The sequence below is a fragment of the Somniosus microcephalus genome, chromosome 7, assembly GCF_052327205.1.
Source record: "Somniosus microcephalus isolate GS21.2 chromosome 7, FLI_Smic_1.0, whole genome shotgun sequence".
Taxonomy (NCBI): Eukaryota; Metazoa; Chordata; class Chondrichthyes; order Squaliformes; family Somniosidae; genus Somniosus; species Somniosus microcephalus.
The window spans coordinates 86,842,819-86,861,089 of NC_140993.1; the positions used below are offsets into that span (position 1 = coordinate 86,842,819).

At 49.6% G+C, this 18,271-nt stretch overlaps 1 protein-coding gene across 1 annotated transcript in view; it reads right to left on the reverse strand.

Moving 5' to 3' along the window:
* Positions 1-17,030: 17,030 nt before the first annotated feature.
* The window catches only part of ripk2 (receptor-interacting serine-threonine kinase 2), a 218,176-nt gene continuing 216,935 nt past the window's right edge, over positions 17,031-18,271 (reverse strand). The window contains exon 11 of the mRNA XM_085992711.1: positions 17,031-17,246. Coding sequence (XP_085848837.1) covers positions 17,095-17,246 — 152 coding nt within the window. The 3' untranslated portion in view covers positions 17,031-17,094. The remainder of the gene's footprint in view (positions 17,247-18,271) is intronic.

Genomic DNA, 18,271 nt, shown 5'->3' on the forward strand with positions numbered 1-18,271 from the left:
TCTAGTATTTCATTCAACTGGTCTTTCTTCATGTGTCAGTAGGGGCAGTGAATATTAGCAGGTTATTCAACCAAGGGCATTACAGACAAACTTTATCCTGGTGTCATCAAACAGACATGCATGCTCACTTTTACCAGAAGTGACCAGACAACAATCAGAAGTAGAAATAACAACAGAAAATGCTGGAAAAACTCAGCAGGCCAGGCAGATCTGTGGAGAGAGAAACAGAGTTAACGTTTCAGGTCGAAGACCTTTCGTCAGAACTGGAAACAAGCAGGAAAAGGAACAGATTTTAAAGCAAGTTTAGGGGCTGGGAAAAGGGGGAGGGGATGAAAGAACAAAAGGGAAGGTCTGTGATAGGATGGAAGGCAGGAGAAGAAAAGAGGCATTAAGAGATATTCAAGGCAAGAGGAGATGGTAATGGGACAGGTTAAGAAACAAAGGATGGCTCTAGATGGAGTGTGAATTGTGCTGGCAGAATGAAAGACAGTTGCTATGTGGGAGGGGGGAGAAAAGCAAGAACCTTGCCTGATTTTCCCCTCCCCAGGTTAGGAGAACTGATATCAAATGAAACACCTGCTACCTAGGAACCAAGGAACAGGAGTAGGCCATTGAGCCCTTTGAGCCGGTTCCACCATTCAATGAGATCATGGTTGACCTGTGACCTAACTCCATATATCCACCTTTGGCCCATATCCTTTAATAACTTTGGTTACTGTAGTGTATGTGCCTTTAAGTCAGAACTACTTTTACAGCTCCTGTATACTGTAGTACCGGCAGTGACCACACCGGTATATAAGCTTTGCGCATGCCTCTGTACCCCCAGTCTAGAGACTACCCTCCTCCAGTAAAGACCTGTTCTTTGTTAATGTACAGCATCCGTGTGATTATTTATCCACTGAACCACGGATCCAACAGTGGCGACAAGTGTCGATTCGAATCTACCTGCAACATAAAAAAAAAAAAATAGTCGAGGCCAGGAACACGGGCGTCGACCACGAGCAACCGCCCAGCAGTCAGGCAGAGATCCAACTTCGCAGGGGAGGCTGTGGAGAGCCGGGCTTGGTTCCCCAGCCACAACGAGCAGTAAGAGACCGACGACAGGTCCAGCGCAGACCCTTCCCGAGCAGCGGCGGCTGGAGCCGACCGACGGCGGAGAGAGAGCCGAGCAGCGTCGACGGGGTAAGACAGAGGGTGAAGAGCGCAGGGCGCAGCCGGGGGTTGAACACCGAGCGGCGTCGAGGAAAATAAAACAAACCGGAGAGAGAGAGGGAAAGAAACAGCCGGGTTCTAGACTCAGCGGCGTCGAAAAATATAAAAAGAAGAACGCGCGGAGCAGAGCCAGTGCTCACGGGCTGAACAGGGTCCGCGGGGTGAAGAAAGGGGAGACGCCATTGAGCCGTGGAGAAGAAGGAAGAGCGCGGGAGATGCCATTTTTAGAAGCCACAGCGGAGAAGAAGGGCGAGCGCAGGAAGGAAGGAAAGCGCGGGAGACGCCATTTTGTGCCAGCGGAGAAGAAGGGGAAGCGCGGGATGCGCCATTTGTGATAGTTAAAGCACACCCAAGGATGCCGAAGAGTGGCAGTATCTCTACGTTCGACAATGAAGTCGAAGATTGGGCGACATATGTGGAACGTATTGAGGTGTACTGCAGGGCGAATGAAGCGCCAGATGCTAATAAAGCACTGGTTCTGTTAAATTCCATGGGTGCAAAAACTTATGGGTTACTGCGAAATCTAATAACCGGTAAACAAGAATTTTGAAAGCATAGTAGAAATCCTACAGGACCACTTAAACCCCACACCGCTGCTGATAGCAGAACGATTTAAGTTCCATAAAAGGAACCAACACAAAGACGAAAGCAATGCTGAGTATCTAACGGAACTGCACAAGCTATCGAAACACTGCCAGTTTGGAGCGGGACTAGCAGACACGTTAAGGGACAAGTTTGTGTGTGGGCTACAAAGTGAAGGAACGCAGTAACGGCTTCTATCAGAAAAGGACCTTACGCTGGACAAAGCTTTCAGTATGGCAGTATCACACGAAACAGCCGCAAGGGGCGCTGCAGAAATACAACGGAGACCGCAAGAATATGGCACCAATGAAATGTCCTATGGGACAGGGAAGTGCTATCACTGCGGCAGAACAACACATGACCAGAAAGATTGTTGGTTCAAGGACCAAGTGTGCAGACAGTGTGGGAAAGCAGGACACATAGCAAGAGTCTGCAGGTCTGGGAAGAAAACCAACAGTAAGAAATCTCCACAGGAGAAGTACAAAAAGGTACACCAGGTGATGGACAGTGGTTCTGATGAACAGAAAAGTGACACAGACTCCGGAAGCAAGGAGCTGGGTTGTCTGAAACGACATAAGGTAACTGAAATGGAGGATCACCAGACTATCTGGGTTACACTCAAGATAGACGGAGTCCAAGTGGAAATGGAATTGGACACAGGGTCCGCTCTAACAGTCATAAATCAAAGAGACTACAAGCGGCTATTTTCACACATACCCTTGAAAGCTACAGAGATTGTCTTGAAGACGTATACAGGGCAAAAAGTCTACCCCAAAGGAAAAATAAGGGTGAAAGTGACATATAAAGGCCAGGAAATACCTAAAATGGATATATATGTATTGCCAAATGGAGGACCACCACTGCTAGGACGTGAATGGATCCGGAAGATACAATTAGATTGGCATTCCATGCAGGCACTGAAGGTTGAGGCCAAAAAGGATGACGACGTCACACCTGGACGACTGTCAATAATGCTAACTGACGCAAAAGAAGTGTTCCAGGAGGGACTAGGAACACTAAAAGGAATAACAGCAACGATTAAAATAGAGGAAAATGCAAGCCCAAAGTTTCTGAAGGCCAGACCAGTGCCTTATGCGATCAGACCAGCTGTTGAAGCAGAGCTGGAAGGGTTGGAACGTTCAGGAGTACTGTCCAAAGTGGACTGGAGCGAGTGGGCTACACCCATTGTTCCTGTAATGAAGAGGTCATTGAGTAATATGCCTGGGAACCAAAGAAGGCCTGCATCTGTGGGGATTTTAAGGTGACAGTGAACCCAGTCCTTCACACGGTACAATATCCGCTTCCACGAATTGAGGATATTTTCGCCTCGCTATCTGGTGGTAAACGCTTCACCAAAATTGATCTAGCCCAGGCGTACTTGCAAATGGAGGTAGAAGAAGCTTCGAAACATTACCTTCCGATCAACACTCATAAAGGTCTCTATCAATACAACCGGCTGGTGTTTGGAGTAGCCTCGGCTCCGGCTATCTGGCAAAGGGCGATGGATCAGGCCCTGCAAGGGATTCCAGGGACCCAGTGTTATTTGGATGACATCTTGGTCACGGGCGAAAATGACGGTGATCACCTCGCCAACTTGGAGAAGGTGCTCACCAGATTAAAGGAGTATGGGCTACGAGCTAATCGCCACAAGTGTGAGTTTTTCCAGAAACAGATCTCGTATTGTGGCCACGTCATCGATGAAGAGGGGTTACATAAGTCCCCTGACAAGATTGAGGCAGTAGTCAAAGCTCCAGCACCGGAAAATGTGTCACAACTGAGGTCGTTCCTCGGGCTGGTAAACTACTACCACAAGTTCTTACCCAATTTGTCTACGGTATTACACCCGCTGAACACCCTACTGCAAACAGGGGTACCATGGAAGTGGGATGACGAACGTAGATGAGCTTTCCAGAAGTGTAAAGAATTGATCACATCAAAAGAGGTGTTGGCCCATTTCAACCCAGCGCTACCAATTCGTTTGGCATGTGATGCATCACCCTACGGTATTGGAGCGGTGCTGTCGCACAAATTCTCAGACGGGTTGGAGAGGCCAGTAGCCTTTGCGTCTCGGTCACTAACCTCAGCCGAGCGCAACTACGCCCAGATTGACAGGGAGGCCCTCAGCCTAGTATGGGGAGTAAAAAAATTAAACCACTATCTGCATGGGCAGAAGTTCACCTTGCTGACTGACCACCAACCACTTGTCTCCATCTTTAATCCTAAGAAGGGCGCTCCAGTGATGACTGCACAGTGGTTACAAAGATGGTCCCTGTTTCTAGGGGCGAATCAATATGAAATAGAATATAAAGGCACGAAACAGCATGGGAACGCTGATGGGCTATCGCGCCTGCCACTGCCTACTGTGGAGGAAGCACCAGCAGTGGACCCTATCGAGCTATTTTATTCGTCAATAATTGAACGATTGCCAGTAACAAACGCGGATATAGAGGAGACCCGCAATGATCCGATGCTGTCACGGGTATATGAATTGACGGTGAGGGGATGGCCAACACATGGCGACTCACTGTTGCCAGCATTCTCATCCAGAAGAGAACAGCTGTCAGTATGCCAGGGGACAGTGATGTGTGGATCCAGAGTGGTGATTCCACCCAAGTTAAGGGAGAGAGTGCTAAATGAGCTACATGAAGGTCATCTGGGGGGAGTGAAAATGAAAAGCCTTGCTAGGGCTTATGTGTGGTGGCCGGGAATCGATCAACAAATCGAAGACCTAACTAAGAGCTGCTTAGGATGTCAGAAGGTCCAAAATGCACCACCACATGCCCCTCTACACCCATGGGAGTGGCCCTCCTCTCCATGGCAACGGGTGCATATTGATTTCGCTGGTCCATTCATGGACTCAATGTTCTTAATAGCAGTGGATGCTCATTCAAAGTGGCCTGAGGTGATAAAAATGTCTTCAACCACTACAGAGAAAACGATTGCAGTCCTACGGACCATATTTGCCAGAAATGGTTTGCCAGAGCAGATTTGCTCTCATAATGGACCACAGTTTGTGTCCGATGATTTTCAAAAATTCATGAAAAGGAATGGGGTAAGGCATTACACATCCGCCCCGTATCATCCAGCCACAAATGGATTGGCTGAGAGGTTCGTACAAACCTTTAAGAAGGCGATAAAGGCCATGAGCGATGATGAAATTCCACTACAGCATAAGATGGACAATTTCTTATTAGTCTACCGAAACGCGACACATGCAGTTACCAACCAGACCCCGGCCATGATGTTCTTTAACCGAAGGTTGAGATCTCGTCTGGACTTGCTCAGACCAAATGTGCGAAGAAATGTTGCGGACAAACAATTCCAGCACATCAATGAGAAGCTGACAAGGAGCTTCAATGTAGGGCAACCAGTCTTGGCCCATGACTATCGAACAGAGAAGTGGCAACCCGGAACGATATGTACAAGGCAGGGGCCATTAATGTACACAGTGGATGTCGGGGAGAACATTGTGAGACGCCACGTCGATCAGATCTTAGCGTCACAGGAACGCGTCAACCCCATGTCTCGAGTACCTGGGGATGAACCCGACATACCGGTAGCATCTACTTCAGACCCAGTAGCAGTGGAACCCGATGAACTACCCGATGAAAAGGGGTCAGAATCGCCACTGCACCAAGAACAAGAACCTCTGGAAAGGCGCTATCCCGAAAGGGTCAGGAAGCCGCCCCAAAGACTGAATCTATAAATGGACTTTTGTTGTTTAATGTACATGTTGAAATGTTAATTGTTATTTGAATATTAGGGGTATTACTAATCTAAAAGGGAGGAATTATAGTGTATGTGCCTTTACGTCAGAACTACTTTTACAGCTCCTTTATACTGTAGTACCGGTAGTGACCACACCGGTATATAAGCTTTGCGCATGCCTCTGTACTCCCAGTCTAGAGACTACCCTCCTCCAGTAAAGACCTGTTCTTTGTTAATGTACAGCATCCGTGTGATTATTTAATAATAGCATATCCACTGAACCACGGATCCAACAGTTACCATCACCGAACTGAGCCCAGACTTGGAATCAACCCTTGTATGTATGTTTTAGTGTTATACTGGACAGCCCCTTTACCCGTTACTCTATCAGGGAACAATGAGAAGTAAATTGTAATATAAAAAAAATGAGAATGATAGCTACTGTCGCAAGCTGTACATATTTTCTCAGTTATAGCGATGCTGGTCACTCCCGTTGCTTTGTGCCCGTCAGTAGTAAGACACAGACTACAGGAGAACGGTACAACAGGTGTTTACTCAACGTGGCTCACTCTGTAACTGAACTGTACAGATTACTACTCAGTGCTATATACAGGTGTGGTCACTGCCGGTACTACAGTATACATGAGCTGTAAAAAGTAGTTGCCCCCTTAAAGGTATATACAGTACAATTCCTCCCCTTTTAGATTAACAGTACCATAACACTCATTTAACAATTAAATATCAAACTAATTACAATTAACACTTTTAACATACAACGTTAGCTGAAAATAGTCCATTTATATATTCAGTCTTTGGGGAGGCTTCCTGATCCTTTCTGGATAGCGCCTTTCCCGAGTGTCTCGCTCTTGGTGTGGAGGCGATTCTGGCACCCTGTCGTCGGTTGGGTCATCAGCTTCCGATGCTACTGTTTCTGGGGTAGATGCGACCTGTACGTCGGGTGCCTCACCAGGTACGTATGGGCGAGGCATGGGGTTGACTTGTTCCTGTGACTCTAGGATCTGGTCAGCATGGCGTCTCACAATGTTCTCCCCAACGTCCACTGTGTACATTAGTGGGCCCTGCCGTGTGCATATCGTTCCTGGCAACCATTTTTCTGTTCGGTAGCCGCGGGCCAAGACTGGTTGTCCTACATTGAAGCTCCTTGTTGGCTTCTCATGGATGTGCTGGAATTGCTTACTCTCAACATCTCTTCGTACGTTTGGTCTGAGCAAATCCAGGCGAGATCTTAACCTTCGGTTAAAGAACATCATGGCCGGGGCCTGGTTGGTGACTGCATGTGTCGCATTCCGGTAGGCGAACAGGAAATTGTCCACCTTATGCTGCAGCGGAATGTTGTCATTGTACATAGCCTTTATTGCCTTCTTAAAGGTTTGTACGAACCTCTCAGCCAATCCATTTGTGGCTGGATGATACGGGGCGGATGTGTAATGCCTTACCCCACTCTTCTTCATGAACCTCCGGAACTTTTCGGACACAAACTGTGGTCCGTTATCGGAGCAAATCTGTTTTGGCAAGCCATTCCTGGCAAAAATTGTCCGTAGGACTGCAATAGTTTTCTCCGTGGTGGTGGAGGACATTTTGATGACCTCAGGCCATTTCGAGTGTGCACCCACGGCTATTAAAAACATTGAGTCCATGAATGGACCAGCAAAGTCAATATGCACCCGTTGCCATGGAGATGAGGGCCACTCCCCATGGGTGTAGAGGGGCATGTGGTGGTGCATTTTGGACTTTCTGGCATCCTGAGCAGCTCTTGGTCAGGTCCTCGATTTGTTTATTGATTCCCGGCCACCACACATAAGCCCTGGCAAGGCTTTTCATTTTTACCCCTCCCAGGTGACCCTCATGAAGCTCATTGAGCACTCTATCCCTTAACTTGGGTGGAATTACCACTCGGGATCCACACATCAAGGTCCCCCGGTACACTGACAGCTGTTCTCTTCTTGTCGAGAATGCTGGCAACAGTGAGTCGCCATGTGCTGGCCATCCCTTCACCGTCAAATCATATACCCGAGACAGTGTCGGGTCATTTCGGGTCTCCTTTTCTATACGAGCGTTCGTTACCGGTAGGTATTCAACTATAGTCGAATGAAATATTTCGACAGGATCCACTGCTGGTGCTTCCTCCGCAGTAGGCAGTGGCAGGCGTGATAGCCCATCAGCATTTCCATGCTGTTTCGTGCCCTTATATTCAATCTCATAGTGGTGCGCCCCTAAAAAGAGTGACCATCTTTGTAGTCGTTGCGCAGTCATCACCGGAACGCCCTTCTTCGGATTAAAAATGGAGACAAGAGGCTGGTGGTCAGTCAGCAAGGTGAATTTCTGCCCTTTCAGATAGTGATTGAACTTTTTCACTCCCTGCACTAGGCTGAGGGCCTCCCTGTCAATCTGGGCGTAGTTACGCTCGGCTGAGGTTAGTGATCGTGACGCAAAGGCTATTGGCCTCTCTGAGCCGTCCGAGAATTTGTGCGACAGCACTGCTCCAATGCCGTAGGGTGACGCATCACACGCCAACCGAATTGGTCGTGCTGGGTTGAAATGGGCCAATACCTCTTTCGATGTGATTAGTGCTTTGCTCTTCTGGAAAGCTCGTTTACATTTGTCACTCCACTTCCATGGCACTCCAGTTTGCAGCAGGGTGTTCAGTGGGTGTAGTATTGTAGACAAATTTGGCAAGAACTTATGGTAGTAGTTTACCAGCCCGAGGAACGACCTCAGTTGTGACACGTTTTCCGGTGCTGGAGCCTTGACTACTGCCTCAATTTTTTCTGGGGACTTATGTAACCCCTCTTTATCGATAACGTGGCCACAATATGAGATCTGTTTTTTAAAAAACTCGCATTTATGGCGGTTAGCTCGGAGCCCATATTCTTTCAATCTAGTGAGCACCTGCTCCAGGTTGGCGAGGTGATCACTTTCATTTTCGCCCGTGACCAGGATGTCGTCCAAATAACACTGGGTCCCTGGGATCCCTTGCAGGACTTGTTCCATTGCCCTTTGCCAAATAGCCGGAGCTGATGCTATCCCGAATACCAGCCGGTTGTATTGGTAGAGACCTTTATGGGTGTTGATTGTGAGGTATTTTTTTGATGCTTCTTCTACCTCCATTTGCAGATACGACTGGGCCAGATCAATCTTAGTGAAGCGTTTCCCTCCAGATAGCAAGGTGAAAATATCTTCAATCCGCGGAAGTGGATATTGCACGGTGTGAAGGATTGGGTTCACTGTTACCTTAACGTCCCCAGAGATGCGAACCTTCCTTGGTTCCCCAGGTGTGCTGCTCAACGACTTTTTCATCACAGGGACGATGGGTGTAGCCCACTCGTTCCAGTCTACCTTGGACAGTACTCCTGAACGTTCCAAACTCTCCAGCTCTGCTTCGACGGCTGGGCGAATCGCATAAGGTACCGGTCTGGCCTTAAAAAATTTTGGGCTTGCGTTTTCTTCGATTTTAATTGTTGCTGTCATGCCTTTTAGTGTTCCGAGTCCTTGCTGGAACACTTCTTGCGCATCGGTTAGGATCTTTGACAGTCGCCCAGGTGTGACGTCGTCATCCTTTTTGGCAGCCACAGTCAGTGCTTGTATGGAATGCCAATCCAGCTGGATTTTCCGGATCCATTCACGTCCCAGTAATGGTGATCCTCCATCTTGCAATACATACAGGTCTAGTTTTGGTGTTTCCTTACCGTTATATATAACGGTCACCCTTAATTTTCCTTTGGGGTAGACTTTTTGCCCCGTGTACGTCTTCAAAATAATTTTTGTGTCTCTCAAGGGTATGTGTGAGAATAGCCGCTCATAGTCCCGTCGGTTTATGACTGTTAGGGCTGATCCTGTGTCCAATTCCATTTTTACCTGGACTCCTGCTATCTTGAGAGTGACTCAAATGGTTCGGTGATCCTCCGTTGTGATCACATTATGTAGTTTCAGACAACTCAGCTTCCTGCTTTCGGAGTCGGTATCACTCTTTTGTTCATCTGAACTATTCTCTGTCACCTTACGTACCTTCTTGTACTTTTCTTTTGGAGATTTCTTATTGCTGGTTTTCTTTCCGACCTGCAGACTCGTGCTATGTGTCCTACTTTTCCACACTGTCTGCACACTTTGTCTTGGAACCAGCAATCATTGTGGTCGTGTGTTGTTCTGCCGCAGCGATAGCACTTCTCTGTTCTGTATGACATTTTGTTTGTGCTGGACCACTGCGACTGGAAAGCCAAGCCTGGCTCTCAACAGCCTCCCCCGCAATTCTCGAGTCTCTGCTGGATGACTGGGCGGTTGCCCGTGGTCGACGCCCGTGTCTCTGCCCTTGACCTCCAATCTACTGGTCTCCAGGAACGAATCCCTGGGAGGCGATGCAGAGTTGCAGGTAGGATCGAATTGCCTCGTCGCCAATGTTGTGTCCGTCAGTAGTAAGACACAGACTGCAGGAGAACGGTGCAACAGGTGTTTACTCAACGTGGCTCACTCTGGAACTGAACTGTACAGATAACTACTCAGTGCTATATACAGGTGTGGTCACTGCCGGTACTACAGTATACATGAGCTGTAAAAAGTAGTTTCCCCCCCTTAAAGGTATATACATTACAAGTAGGGCTTCCAGTGCAGATACGGGTCCACATGGCCCCCCTGATGTGCAGCAAGGTGCCCTCAATCCAGTTGCAAGCACTGAGGTGGGCCTGACCGATGAGAGGGATGTTGTTTGCAGGGAACAAGGAAGTGGGGGCTCTTCTCCAAGCGTTCACACTTCCATGCACTCAGAGCCCCACCAGAGTCCGCACCCAACTGAGTTCGGCGTCTCAACCCCTGCACAGCCTCAGGAGCATCAGACTGTTGGCGAGCCCTCACAGTTTTGCAACCCCAGAGGACGCCAGCCAAAGGTGTCAAGACAGGAGCAGCAAGAAAGTGAGCAAGGAGCCTCCACATCTGCTGAAGCCACAGGGGAAGCACCTCGTAGGAGCATGCGTAAGAGAAAGACAGTGCACAAATAGTCACAAGGGTAGTCACTTGGGTGAAATTTGATGTTTTATGTTAAAAAGCCATCAGATGTTTAATGTAAATAAAAAATCTGATGGCTACTGCTGTAGTTGTGGCGTGTGTCATTTTGCGAATTGGACTTCCACCTTGAGGGCTTAGGATTATTTGCAATTGTCAGTATGGTGGTCAAATTGCTAGGAATCCGTTGGTTCTTGGCCATTGTCGATGCTCAGGTAAGAAGCTGCGAGGCAAAAGTGCTTGATTGACTAGGCTAAGCAAATCTGGCCAAGATGAGTGCGTTCCTTGCAACCCGGGCAGCAATGTTCTCGCGTACTGCTGCCGCTGGTTGATGGGCCTCTGCAAGATGTTCATTTTGCTCTCCTCCTCCTCATCTGAGGAGGATATGTGACGAGCCACTTGGTCCTCAGGAATCTGCAAGCCACGATGCTGTGCCATGTTGTGAAGTGCACAGCAAACCACGACGATTCTGGAGACCCTGGCTGCTGAGTACTGCAGGGCTCCACCTGATCTATCCAGGCATCTGAAGTGCATCATCAGCAAACCGATGGTTTGCTCGATTATGGCTCTGGTGGGCATGTGGCTGGAGTCGTAGCTCTCCTCAGCTTCGTTGGATGGGCTTCTCAACGGCGTCATCAGCCACGACTTCAAGGGATAGCCCTTTGTCTCCAAGTAGCCATCCGTGAAGTTGGTCTGGCGGACTGAATAGCGGAGGCGCACTAGACTGGTGCAGTATGAAGGAGTCATGGCAACTGCCAAGGTACTTGGCACAAACATGCAAAATTTTCTTCTTGTGCTCACATACCAGCTGAACGTTAAGGGAGTGGAAGCCCTTGCAGTTGACAAAAATATCTGGATTGTGATGGGGTGCCTTAAGGGCCACATGTGTGCAGTAAACGACACCCTGCACCCTTGGAAAGGCTGCCAGATTAGCTAATCCAACCGCACGCGCCGTGATACTTGCTTGATCCTTGGTGAAATGGATGTGATTGTGCGCGATGGCAAAGAGGGCATCAGTTACCTGTGTGATGCAAGTATGTGCGGCCGCCTGGGAGATGCCGCTGATGTCTGCTGCTGATCCCTGGAATGAGCCTGAGGCAAAAATTTGAGTATGGTGGTGACTTTGACGGCCACTGGTAAGGGTTGTCCACCTGGTCCTCTGGGCTCCAGGTCTTGTTGCAGCATTGCGCAGATGTCACCCACTACCTCTCGTGAAAGTTGGAGCCGCCTTTGGCACTGGTGCTCAGATATTTTGAGGTAGCTGACCCTGTGTCTGTCGACCCTGTTTGGGAGGTATCTCCTGCACTGATGGGCTTCCATGCACTGGCCCCTTCTGGCCTGTGCAGCTTCAGGTGAGTGAGCTGCAGCTTGGCGCTCCTGTTGTTGCTGCTGCTGTTGGTGCTGCTGTTGTTGGTGCTGCTGCTGTTGGTGCTGCTGCTGTTGGTGCTGCTGTTGTTCCTGGTTCTGCTGGTGCCGCGGCTGCTCTTTGTCCTCATCAAATGTCCAGAAGGGAAGGAAATAAATGGCTCCCATGCTTCTGGTATATGCCTCAGTTGAGGAAGCGCTCAGTGAAGGTGGCGAGAGGGGTTTCCCAGGAGGTCACACTGGAGATGGATGTCAGGCTCCAAACTTCCGCAGCTGTGGTTATGCCTTCTAAAAGTTCCCCCAGACCTGAGACAACAAAGTCCTGCCACCTGCAAATGATGGCTGATTAAATCTCCTCTTTAATGGTTGAACTGCAGCTGATAGTCAGCAGTCCAATTGTGTTATCACCAGGTTTCACCGTCGTGTTTCAGAACAGGCGTGCTTCATGTGGGAAAAGGGTTAAAATCACAAAGGCCTATCAAAATGGCATTATAGAGGCAATTTAGTACTTGTTAAGGGCCTTAACGGCCTATGCCGCCTCTTGGAGGTGGGACGGTGACGGGACCAGTAGACACGATTTAATGAAAATTGCTTGGAGGCGGAATGAAGGCGGGGTTGGGCCCGCCCGCCAGTTTTTGCAATTTTAACCCCCCCCACACACCTCCAACCCCGCTTCAACGGACCGATGAAATTTGAGCCCATAAGGCTAGAATTTCCCAGGGCCGTGGAGGCGGGAATGGAGGCGTGTGGGGTGTTAAAATCGTGAAATCGGGGGGCACGATCCCATTCCGCCCCCAACCTGCCTCCATGCACGTTTCCCAGGAGGCGGGTACCTGACCTGTGCTGGCAGCCACCTCCCCGAGGTGGGAAGGGGATTAGTGCCCATTAACTGCCTGTTAACAGGTAGTTAACAGGCAGTTTTTAGCTTAATCCCTATTTTTATCCCTGAAATGTGGGCTGCCAGATGGCTCCAAACCACGCCAAGTTAGCCAGGTGGACCGTTGGGCTGAAGGTCTTGGAGGGTTCGAGATGTCCGGTGTTCAGGTGAGTGATGGGTGCAAGAGTGCAGAGGTAAGTGTGTTTGGTGTGTGTAAAGTGTTTAAATAAGTTTTACTTACCTTTACTTACTAATGCAGCCTTCCTTCCTTCAGGTCTCGGGAGTCCCTCATCTCACTGGCACAGAAAGCAGAATGGCCGCGAGCTGTCAAAATCTGTAGCCTCTGCTTTCTCTTCTGGAGATATCTTTAAATCAGCCTGAGAGGAAGGAATTAACTTAGAGTACAGATTGTCAGTGTTTGACGGCTTCAAAGAGCTGTCAAACACTGATATTTCTTCTGTCAAAAGCTCTTGACAGATGAAATGTCAATCTGTGTCATCACCTGTTGCCGGGTGGCCCTTAATTGGCCTGCTGAGCCTGCTGAGTGGGCTCAACATCAATCAAGGGAAAATCACGTGGGTTGGCCAGAACTCGATGGAGGCGGGACTACAACCCCAAAAGTGGGAGTCTCGCCTCCTACTCGCCTCCATTGATAAAAATCCAGCCCACAGAGTCATAACGGTACAGAAGGAGGCCATTCAGCCCATTGAGTCCCCGCCAGCTCTCTGTACAGCAATCCAGTCAGTTCCATTCCCCTGCTCTATCCCCATAGCCTTGCAAGTTTATTTTCCTCAAGTGCCTATCCAGTCTCCCCTTCAAAACATTGAGTGTCTCCGCTTCCACCACTTCCGTTGGCAATTCATTCCAGGTCTTCACCACTCGCTGCATAAGAAAGTTTTCCTCACATCCCCTGTATCTCGTGCCCAAAACCCAGCTTGTCCTGTTTTAATAAGGCCAGAGTTTTTTCATAAGATAGTGTATTTTTCTGAATAGGTTATATGGCTTATTCCTTCACAGCCACACGGCTAATTGTGCTTGTAGTTCACCAACCTTATTCACCACACGTCGTGCATTTACATACCTGCATTCTAAACCCATTATTGAATTTTTTGTAGTCTTTTTAAGTCTGCTCCTACATAATATGGTACTATTACCTCCTCTAGTACTATCTTCTCTAGTACTATCCAACACAATCACTCTTTTATGCACCTTATTCCTATATGCTGGTGCCCATCCCCCTGCCAAGCTAGTTTAAATCTTCCCCAACAGCACTAACAAACCTCCCCGCGAGAATATTGGTCCCGCCTCTGTTGAGGTGTAACCCGTCCCGCTTTACAGGTCCCACCTTACCCAGAAACGGTCCCAATGCCTCAGGAATCTAAAGCCCTCTCTCCTGCACCATCTCTCCAGCCACGCATTCATCTGCTCTATCCTTCTATTCCTGAACTCACTAGCACGTGGCACCGGGAGTAATCCGGAGATTACTACCTTTGAGATCCTGCTTTTTAATCACTCTCCTAGCTCCCTAAACTCTGCCTGCAGGGCCTCATCCCTCTTTCTGCCTATGTCATTGGTACCGATATGGACAATGACCTCTGGCTGTTCACCCTACCCCCTCAGAGTGTCCTGCAGCCGTTCAGTGACATCCTTGACCCTGGCACCAGGGAGGCAACATACTATCCTGGAGTCACGTCTACGGCCGCAGAAACGCCTGTCTGCTCCCCTAACTATTGAATCCTCTACCACTATTGCTCTTCCACTCTTTTTCCTCCCCCCCATGCAGCTGAGCCACCCGTGGTGCCGTGGACTTGACTCTGGCTGCTCTCCCCAGAGGAACCATTGCCCTCACCAGTACACAGAACAGAATACTGGTTGGAGAGCACGATATAGTCCGGGGACTCCTGAACACCCGCCTGGTCTTCCCCTTCTGTCAGGCGGTCACCCATTCCCTCTCTGCCTGCACACTCTTAAGCTGCGGGGTGGCCACCTCTAGAAACATGCTATCCACGTAACCCTCAACCTCACTGATGCACCGCAGTGACTGCAGCCGCCGCTCAAGCTCCGAAACCTGGAGCTCGAGTTGCTGTAGCTGGCGACACTTCCCGCACATGTGGTCGTCCAGGCTACACAAAGCGTCCAGGACTTTCCACATGGGACAGGATGTGCACTCCATGGGACTGAGCTGCCCTGCCATATCTCTAGTTAATAGACTAAGAACTAACCCAGCAGAAATAAACTTAAAATTTAACAAAAAACACTCCCCAGCTACTCACCAATCAGCTCCATCCCTTGTGTGAATGCCACTTTTTTTGCACTGACGTCACGTTGTCCAAACACTGCCTCTGTGGAGTTGCTGCCACTCGGGCCTGCGCCTTTTAACTGCTCGCTCTCGCTGTGCTCCCACCAGGTCCACTCCTTCAAGTGCTGCTCCCGCTCTCGGCGCTCTTTCTGCCGCTCCTCCCGCGCTTGGCGCTCTTTCTGCCGCTCCTCCCACTCTTGGCGCTCTTTGGGCCACTGCTCCCGCTCTCGGCGCTCTTTGTGTCGCTGCTCTCGCTCTCGGCACTTTTTGTGCCGCTCCTCCCACTCTCGGTGCTCTTAATACCGCTCCTCCCACTCTCGCCGCTCTTTGGGCCGTTCCTCCCACTCTCGGCGCTCTTTGTGTCGCTGCTCCTGCTCTCAGCGCTCTGTGCCGCTGCTCCCGCTCTCGGCACTCCTTGTGCCGCTCCTCCCGCTCTCGACGCTCTGTGTCGCTGCTCCCATTCTCGGTGCTCTTTGTGCCGCTGCTCCCGCTCTCGGCACTCCTTGTGCCGCTCCTCCCGCTCTCGACGCTCTTTGTGTCGCTGCTCCCATTCTCGCCGCTCTTTGTGCCGCTGCTCCCGCCGGTCTTTATACCGCTGCTACCGCTCTCGCCACTCTTTGTGCCACTCCGCCCGCTCTCGGTGCTCTTTATAGCGCTGCTCCCACTCTCAGCGCTCTTTTTACCGCTGCTCCCACTCTCGGCGCTCTTTGTGCCACTCCACCCGCTCTCGGTGCTCTTTTTACCGCTGCTCCCGCTCTCGGTGTTCTTTTTACCACTGCTCCCGCTCTCGGCGCTCCTTGTGCCACTGCTCCCGCTCTTGGTGCTCTTTATACCGCTGCTCCCACTCTCGGCGTTCTTTGGGCCACTGCTCCCGCTCTTGGCACTCCTTGTGCCGCTGCTCCCGCTCTTGGCGCTCTTTATACCGCTCCTCCCGCTCTCGCCTATCTTTGTGCCGCTGCTCCTGCTCTCGCCGCTCTTTGTGCCACTCCTCCCGCTCTCGGCGCTCTTTGTGCCACTCCTCCCACTCTCGGCGCTCTTTGTGCCACTGCTCCCGCTCTCGGCACTCTTTGGGTCGCTGCTCCTGCTCTCGGTGCTCTTTATACCGGTCCTCCCGCTCTTGGCGCTCTTTGTGCCGCTGCTCCTGCTCTCAGCACTCTTTGTGCTGCTGCTCCCGCTCTCGGCGCTCTTTGTGCCGCTGCTCCTGCTCTCAGCGCTCTTTGTGCCGCTACTCCCGCTCTCGGCACTCTTTGGGCCGCTGCTCCTGCTCTCGGCGCTTTTTATACCGCTCTCGGTGTTCTTTATAATGCTCCTCCTGCTCTCGGTACTTTTTGGGCTGCTCCTCCCACTCTCGGTGCCCTTTGGGCCGCTCCTCTTGCTCTCGGCGCTCTTTATACCGCTCCTCCCACTCTTGGCGCTCTTTATACTGCTGCTACCACTCTCGGCGCTCTTTATACTACTGCTCCCACACTCGGCGCTCTTTACGCCGCTGCTACAGCTCTCGGCGCTCTTTGTGCTGCTGCTCCCGCTCTCGCAGCTCTTTGGGCCGCTGTTCCCGCTCTCGGTGCTCTTTATGCTGCTCCTCCCACTCTTGGTGCTCTTTGGGCCGCTTCTCTCGCTCTCGGCGCTCTTTGTGCCACTGTCGGCACTCTTTGTGCCGCTCCTTCCACTCTCGGCGCTCTTTGTGCCGCTCCTCCCGCTCTCGGCGCTCTTTGTGCCGCTCCTCTCGCTCTCGGCGCTCCTTATTGCTGCAAATTTTTGATGCTGCAGGAGCATTTGGCTTAGTGGCAGCATCCCTGCCTCTGATTCAAAAGGTTCAGGGCTTAAACCCTGCTCCAGACAGTCCCGGTAAGTGAAGCTTGTAAAGTCTGTGGGTTGTATAGCGAAGTAATACACAGACTACAAGAGTAACTTTAACAGGACTTTACTATTCGAAGGTCAGGGCGAATCTGCCCAATAAATTCTGCCACAGCACTTATATACCGGTGTGGTCACCATCGGTATTACAGTATACAGCAGCCAGGATAAAGTAGTGCCACACCTAAAATAGTTCTCTTAAAGGTGGACGGTTACATACAATAGTTCTCTTAAAGGTAGAACAGTTACATACACTACAAAGCTCCTGCTCTGGGTTGACATCCAGTGGGATAATCGCATCTGGTGGGTGTGGGTGCTCACCTCTCATCGTTTGGGCTGTGGGAGAGTAGAATAAAATAGCCATCAACTAGTTAATTAATCATTACCTTTTGATTTTCTTTCCTTTTACTCTGCGTCCTCCAGAGTATGTGTAATGCCTCATCTGCCAGCCAGTTCTGCTTATACCTGTGATCATATTTCAAACTCTTCCTTCTTTGATAAGTTGCTTAGCAACAAGCCTGATTGAAATATATTCAAAGGATTTGCAAAGAAACTATTGATATTATTTTGCAGAAGTTTGAAATTTGAACCAACTGAAATTTTTCAGCATTGTGCAGGATACCTTTCTTTCATTGTTTACTAACATTTTCATTTTGTGCATAATTAACAGTTAATTAAATGGAAACTGAGAAAAGATAAATAAAATGAAATCAACTGATATGATCAGAACAAGATCAATGACTTTTGTATATGTTGAAATTTCTCGTACATTGGTTCCCCATTCCACATAAGCAGAGTTGATGAATATTAGCAGACCTACAATAGAAAGTAAATATAAATATTAAACAGTAAAAATAAGAACTCAAATGCTACCAGTTCTAATGAAACGTTGCACCTGAACCATTTTCAATTGCTAATTTGCTCTAGATTGGCCATCACACTTGAATTGCACAAGAATGGTTGATGTAGGAAACAGAAATATTGGTCCCAAAAATCTGCAGCTGTCAGACTCTTGCTACAACTTTCGGAACAGCATACTGGGTCCCAATTTAGTGCCAAATTTTCGAAGTTGATCTTGTGGGCAAGAGGTGCCGCCTACCACAAACAAGGCAATCAATGTAAGGGGAAGGGGCTCCTGGGACTCCAAACAATGGAGTTTCCACATCCCATGTCTTCTTTGCCTCCGAGCCTACGGTTGGGGCAGGAATGTCTGGCATACCAGCTGATCAAAACCAGAAGAGAGGCCCATCTGAGATTTTGGCCAGGATCGTGTCCTGACCCCTACAGAAGTTGAAGCAATTTTTAAAAATTGTTTTAAGGCAGCCCCATTTGTGAGGGGTTATGGGACAACTAAAAGCTAT